Source organism: Portunus trituberculatus, chromosome 41, assembly GCF_017591435.1.
Source record: "Portunus trituberculatus isolate SZX2019 chromosome 41, ASM1759143v1, whole genome shotgun sequence".
NCBI classification, from domain to species: Eukaryota; Metazoa; Arthropoda; class Malacostraca; order Decapoda; family Portunidae; genus Portunus; species Portunus trituberculatus.
In genome coordinates this window covers 8,238,418-8,245,987 of record NC_059295.1, presented here as the reverse complement: position 1 = coordinate 8,245,987, position 7,570 = coordinate 8,238,418, and the positions used below count along the sequence as shown (strand labels likewise).

Here is a 7,570-nt window from a genome sequence, read left to right as displayed (position 1 = left end):
CATTCTTTCTTGGTGTCTGCGGAATTCTTAATGTACAAAAGCGCATAACGTAAGATATCAATTTCCTTTCGATTTCCACACATAAAATTAATTGGGCTTGGTGAAGCAGTATACACTCGCACACTTATTTAGGTCTTGAATACTGACAAGGTTGGAGTCAATTTTTCATGTTTCGTAATAAGTTAAAGAAATATTCTCCATGAAGTGCACCTCACTATATGTAATAAACTCATTATTTTATTTTCTCATGGATAAAACAACGAAGTTAAGTGTGCGCGAGTGTGTGTGTGTGTGTGTGTGTGTGTGTGTGTGTGTGTGTGTGTGTGTGTGTGTGTGTGTGTGGTTGTGCTTGTGCGTGTATATGTGTGGGTGTGCGTTTGTGTGTGTTTGTGTACGAAAGACTAACGAGACAGGAAGTAAGTAAATGATGTGGTAGAGAGAGAGAGAGAGAGAGAGAGAGAGAGAGAGAGAGAGGGAGAGGAGAGGAGAGAGAGAGAGAGAGAGAGATAATGCACTCAAATAAAATCACACACACCACAAAGTCAGCTGAATGAGTGAGTGAGTAAGTGAGGTCATTGAACTTTCTTACCTAAAGTGTCCCAAAGTGTGTGTGTGTGTGTGTGTGTGTGTGTGTGTGTGTGTGTGTGTGTGTGTGTGTGTGTTTGAAGATTTGTTGCTTCTACTTTTACACCAGATATCGCTCTCTGTCTGTCTGTCTGTCTGTCTCTCTCTCTCTCTCTCTCTCTCTCTCTCTCTCTCTCTCTCTCTCTCTCTCTCTCTCTCTCTCTCTCGGCTCCATCCCCATCCTACATCTCTACATCATCCTTCCTTCCTTCTCTTTTCCCTTCGTCTTCCGTCCCTTCATCTCTTCTCCCTCTTAATCCATCCCTCCATCTTCTGTATAGTTTGTTAGCCTACAGATTATTAGCGTCACTCATCCTTAAGGAACTGTGACTCATACTTCTGCGGTTGTGTTTTCAAGAGGCTTAGAAGTAGTAGTAGTAGTAGTAGTAGTAGTAGGAGGAGGAGGAGGAGGAGGAGGAGGAGGAGGAGGAGGAGGAGGAGGAGGAGGAGGAGGAGGAGGAGGAGGAGGAGGAGGAGGAAGGATGAGGAAGAGGAGGAGGAGGAGGAGGAGGAGGAGGAGGAGGGAGGAGGAGGAGGAGGAGGAGTCGGGAATAAAATATAAAATATGCAGGAAAAGGCAAAGAAGGATAAGTTATAAAAGGATAAGTTATAAAAAAAAAAAAGTAATTGAAAGTGTTGGTAGTGGTGGTGGTGGTTGTAGTAGTAGTAGTAGTAGTAGTAGTAGTAGTAGTAGTAGTAGTAGTAGTAGTAGTTGTAGTAGTAGTAGTAATAATAGTAGTAGTAGTAGTAGTAGTAGTAGTAGTTGTAGCAGTTGTAGTAGTAGTAGTAGTAGTAGTAGTAGTAGTAGTAGTAGTAGTAGTAGTAGTAGTAGTAGTAGTAGTTGTTGTAGTAGTAGTTGTAGTAGTAGTAGTAGTAGTAGTAGTAGTAGTAGTAGTTGTAGCAGCAGCAGCAGCAGCAGTAGTAGTAGTAGTAGTAGTAGTAGTAGTAGTAGTAGTAGTAGTAGTAGTAGTAGCAGTAGCGTAAGTAGCTAAAGAAATGAGAGGAAATATAAGAGGATCATAATTTGAGAATGAAAAATGAATGCTGAGGAAATTATGCGAGAAAAAAAAGAAAATTTATTCGATGAATGATGAAGCTAAACTGTAACTCGTTGGAAGAATGACTGACTTTAAATGCAAGTTAGAGAGAGAGAGAGAGAGAGAGAGAGAGAGAGAGAGAGAGAGAGAGAGAGAGAGAGAGAGAGAGAGAGAGAGAGAGAGGAAAGGAAAACAGGTGGTTACAAATCTAAAAGAAAAATGAAAATGAGAAAAAAAAAACGTAGATTTGCAATGATTACCAGCTGTTGGTGATTATGAAATGAAAAAAAAAAGTTATCCTTGAATGTAGAAAAAAAATTAGATACCATTTTCCAGTGAGCTTTCTCAAGTGTCAGGTGAGATTCCGTTAAGCTATTGTGCTGAATATACCAAGCTTTTAATGGTCCACCTTGATGACACTCACGCTCCGCCTCCTGCCTGTGTGTGAGGGGACGTCGCTGATTGGTGGGCCGCTGTGTGGAAGAGCGCTCCCATTGGTGCTCACTTTCACGTCATGGCTGGCTGCTTTTCTTCGTGTTAAGGACTTGTGGGCCACCCTGTAGCTCTCTCTTCGCCCCCCTCTCCCCTAAACTCTTTCATTCTCGTTCTCCTTCTCTCCTCCTTCCACCTCCACCACCACCTTCTCCTCTCCTCCTTTTCCGTCAAGCTAATTTTTTCAGTGGTTTTCCTCGTTATTTTAGTGCCAAGCTCAGTTATTTCAGGTTGGGTTTTGTTTGATCTTTTCGTGGGAGGGGAAGCGCTGCGTAATATCGCTTTCAGTGTTTATGTTTAGTAGTCTGTCTCTTGGTAGTGTTTAGTTTTTCTAAGTTTGAAGTGTATAAGATGTATTTTTTTTTCATTGTTAGTTTTGTTTTTATTATTATTATTATTATTATTATTATTATTATTATTATTATTATTATTATTATTATTATTATTATTATTATTATTATTATTATTATTATTATTATTATCTATATACTTTTTTTCTACTTTTATTTTCGCTTTTTTTTTCCGTCAACCGTTGTAATTTGTGTAGAGTTTCCTTATCGGTCTATAAGTCATCTTTACCATCAACATTTTCACTACCACCTCCATCACCACCACAACCACATATACTGTGGGCGGGGCATGGAGTACAGTAGCGACTTTCCTCGAAGTCACGCAGGGGTGCCGTCGCGGGGTGCTGTCCTTGTCTTTGGGAGCGAGGAGGGGTTGGCGGGAGGGGGAGAAGTGGCGATGACTGGCTACTCTCTGCTTGGAGGCGACCTTAGCCATGCAGGTGTGGGCGACTCATTGCCATGGTAACACTGCATGAACCGCCGTGCACCACCCTGTCTAATCCTTGCGCACCGGAAACTTTTCACTGAGGCAGCTTTGCCAAAATAATCACCGTAACGCTTGAGACGTGTTTCGGTGCCATAGTTGTTTAAGTATCTGTCATCATTAAAAAAAAAAAAAAATGTAGTCTATTTTCCCGTTTTCTGTGTCACTGCTATTTTTTTCTTTCATTTTTTTATTCATTTTATTTTTTTACTGTGCTCTGAGTGTTAGCAAAGGATGATCATGGGAGCAAAAGAAAATAAGAGAAACAATAAGGCACTACTAGAGTTATAAGTGACAGCCGTTGTGTAAGACAGACACACTTGCATCCAAGTACTTACCAGAACTGTACATATCCTCATCTAGTCTCGTAAAGCTCCCTGTTGACTCGACAGTCACATCATCAGCAACTCTAGGAAAATGATTTTATTCTCCTTTTCAACACTATCAGTTTGGATCTGTTACTTTAATCACGTCCTATAATGTTTATAATGCACAGCACCACGCAGAAAGAAAGGGCAAGACTTTCCATCCGCCTCTCTCTCTCTCTCTCTCTCTCTCTCTCTCTCTCTCTCTCTCTCTCTCTCTCTCTCTCTCTCTCTCTTCTCTCTTATTTTCTTTATTATTATTATTATTATTATTATTATTATTATTATTATTATTATTATTATTATTATTATTATTATTATCATTATTACTATTATAATTTTTATTATCATCATCATCATCATCATCATCATTATTGTCATTGTTGTCATCACAACAACAATAACAACAACAATAACTACTACTACTACTACTACTACTACTACTACTACTACTACTACTACTACTACTACTACTACTACCAGCATCCTGTGATGAAGATTCATATACAAAGTAACAATATATGGATATAAATGCAATGTATTTACATTTAGAATAATTTTAATATTCATATAAAAATCAACGAACAGAAATAGTTTTTGGCGTAATTTCCGGACGTGATACATATCTCTGTGTTATTCATATATACAAAAATATTTAACGAAAATAAATAGCGTGTTCTATATCACAATGGCAGCGGCTGTGACGGCTCACCTGCCCCTCACTATCAACAATAAAACATTCTCAGTAACAATTCTAACACAAAAAAATTAACAAAATACTATTATTAATAAGAGGCGAACAGATTCTTAATTAACTGAATTAGTATCTACATAAAAATCTGTATGTATACAAAATGTGATGCATTGACTTGAGTTCGGTGGCTTGAGTGGCCAAGGCAGCGTGGCGCGGCCTGGATGCCAGGCGGAAGGCACCGGCTACCGGGCACCTCCCCTCCCCTGTCCAGGTAACAGCGGCCTGCGGCTGTCAGGCCGTTTGGGGTAATACTGCTGCAAGACTTCTTGACACACACACACACACACACACACACACACACACACACACACACACACACACACACACACACACACACACACACACACACACACACACACACACATACACACACACACATTTCTCTTTGCTGGAACGCAAATAATAAAGTAACAATATTATATAAACCATACTATAATATAACACTTCTTACTGGTAATTACATCCAAATGTGTACTTGAAGAGACTAATAACACGTGTCAGTATTCTATTCGTTCCTGAGGACACACCAACAGTGATTTCGTCTCCAGCTGTCCTCAAACGCTTTGCACTCCGGTGACACGCAGTTGCAGACACACACTACTTTGAAGCACTGAGTCACGTTTGAAATGTAATTCAAACTCATTAAGATTTTTTAAGTTCTCATTTTAAGTAACTCGTTTGTTTCGATGAATAAAACAAACATTTATTGATTAGTAAAATGGTGCCGGATTGGTTTCAGTCACTCGCCTTTATAGTAGCAGTCAACTTGAGCATCACAAAAAACGAAAGCAAAAAAATGTAACAATCATCTTGATGTGGCGCATCGGGCACTCGCTCGGCAACCTCGGGAAAGCAGTTTAGCACACCTCTCGAGCACTCTCTGCCCGGACAGCGGCTGCCTCGGCATCTGCTCGTCTCAGCAGCTCCGCTAAGGCGGTGATGTAGGTCTGTGCCATCTGCAGAGTCTCGAACTTAGAAAGCTTTCTATCATTTCCAAGCGCAGGCACGACCTCTCTCAGTTTCTCGAAGGCGTCATTCAGCCCATTCATTCGTCGTCTCTCCCTTGCATTGGCTGCAAGTCTTCTTTTGCGCAAGGTTTCGTTCCCGACGACTTTAGGGGGACGACGACGGATCCTAAGCGGTTTGTAGTGAGTCACCAGAGATGGTGAAGTTTCTGGAGGAATAAAGTGTTCCACCGGATGATTAGGGTCTGTCTCGACGGCCGTCACCTGAAGGGAGGCCCAGTTGGGCGGTGGTGCAGAGATGCAATTGTTGTAGGTGTAGGGGGGGTTGAGGCTGCTGAGGTCGGTAGTGGCGGGGTAAGCTGCTTGGTAATACTCCAGGTTGGGGTAAGCCTCATTCACCAAGTCTGTCTTGTGTTCCTTGTTGAGTCCTTGACCTGGAGCTTCAGAACCAGGAGAGCACTCCGAGGCCAGGTCATCGGGAGTGGAGCTGTGGTAGCCATCACTGCCTCCACCGTCCACACAGCCGTGCAGAAGATCGTGTGACGGGTGTTGTGTCTCTACTGGATAAGGCTCAGCCGCCCTCTCCAGCTTAGGCGACAGGCCGGGATCACTTCCAGTTTGGTAGTTGAATTCTCCGAGTGTGTAATATTGCGGACACAAGCCTCGATCTAACCAGTATTCCCCAGCGTGAACTGACATCACGAATAGTCTTTCAGTCTTTACCTCACAATTTTCTCAATCACAAACTATCAGAATTGTAGTGGGGAGTGTCAAGTCGTTTCAAGTAAGTCTGTCCCCATAGTGGTGCAGCAACACAGAATGACGCGCACTGACGAACGGGGGAGAAGGTGTTGAGTGGCTGGCTGTCCCAGCCAGTCTGTGTTGTCCTCGAGGAGCGCTATGGCCACATGTTGCCCAGTCACTGGCAGGGGGTCAATGTTCCTTTCTCCCAGCGTGTTAGCACGACCCGCCAAGGTCAGGGTCAGGCAGACACAAGGCCACTTCCTGGATGTTACACAAGAGGTGCGTGGCTGAAGCTCCACGGTGACACTGGCGCCAGTTCACTGCACCAAGAAACTTTCTATCTCCTGCCGGCACTGTTTTCCACAAGGCGAGAGCCACGCTGCTTTACGGCCACTCTCTCTCTTTCTTTCTCTCGGCGTCCTGTTGGCTGCGTGGTTAGTTTCCCCGCGGGTGTGCGCAGCACCTGAGGCCCGTGGTGGACGAGCGCTAGTCGCCAAATAACGAAGGTGGATGGCTGGCGGCCACCGTGAGTGCTGTACTGTCCACCAGCCTCACCGCGCTGCTCCAGATTCACGCGTTTCTTCCAACCATTTCGCTCAGGAGCTTTTTTATTCTTTTCATTCTCATAATATTGGTCTGCCTTTAGTAAATCTCTGTGAATACACTCCAAGAGTTAGCAGCTGTTACCATCTCATAGTCATGTAAATAAGGCGCACTGAACCTCGAGGACCGAGTAGACGAGGACGAAGAAATGTATGAGACAAACGAAGGCTTCCGAGAAATTTCCTGAGACACGGAAGTCGTGGTCTTCGTTACGGTCACGTGACTTGGTCGGCAACCAATGGGAGTTGAGCCTCAAGTTACACTGTGTGAAAGAGGACGAAGGGATATTTAAATATAACCCTTGGCTATCACTTAAAGAGCCAGCCAGCGAGGAGGAGCGGCTTAATGCGAACACAGCGGCTATGGTAGTGTTATATTTCCTTTCTTCCTTCATCAAAATCACCGGTCCTTCCTTCCTCACCCTCCCAGAAAGGCAGGGGCCCGTGTGCTGGCTGAAACAAAACCTGTAGCAATAACCGCTTCCTGTTACAAATTACCCTTAAATTATGATACGCCCCTCAACCAGCAGGCCCTTTGCCCGCCGGCCGAACCTCCCAAGTGATGGCTGAGACAAATGGGTGACGAGTAGATGAAAAGTCTTATGCAGAAAAGATCATTTCAGGCTGTGACAACGTGGTGGTGGGTAGTGATGGTGGTGATGAGGAAAACGGCTTACTCTTACGAGGGAGCATGTGGCAGATGATGCTGGCACATGCTTAACTGTGGTGTCTAATTGAGGTGGTTTTAGAGAGGGGAATATTAAAGGCAGATGTAGAGAATAGTGGCCCTAAGAGAACAATTTCTAAGTTAGAGAATTTTGAAAGGAGCGTTAGAGGACATAGATATTTCAGCATGACTCTTTTTTCTGCAAGGATAGTGATAAGTAACAGTGATAAAAGCCGTATAATGATAGATAGTAATGGTGATGATGATAATAATGAAAATGATGATAATGGTAAGAGTGAGAGTAACAGGGATGATGATAATAACGATAATGATAGTGGTGATATAGATAATAACAATGATGGGAATAATAAGACGCATTTCTTCAGTGTCGACCGCATGTAATGAAAGACGACCTATAAAAAGGAGGGCAGAGGGCCAGGAAACTCTCCATCAATATTTTACTTCTCGAATTAGATCAGAAACACG

General features: G+C 43.1%; 1 protein-coding gene across 1 annotated transcript; it reads right to left on the bottom strand.

Moving 5' to 3' along the window:
• Positions 1 to 3,891: 3,891 nt before the first annotated feature.
• LOC123516838 (basic helix-loop-helix neural transcription factor TAP-like) lies at positions 3,892 to 6,383 on the bottom strand. Its single transcript, XM_045276537.1, has one exon. It carries the CDS (start codon positions 5,768 to 5,770, stop codon positions 4,964 to 4,966), a length of 807 nt encoding a protein of 268 aa, XP_045132472.1. The 5' UTR covers positions 5,771 to 6,383; the 3' UTR covers positions 3,892 to 4,963.
• Between the last annotated feature and the right edge of the window lie 1,187 nt (positions 6,384 to 7,570).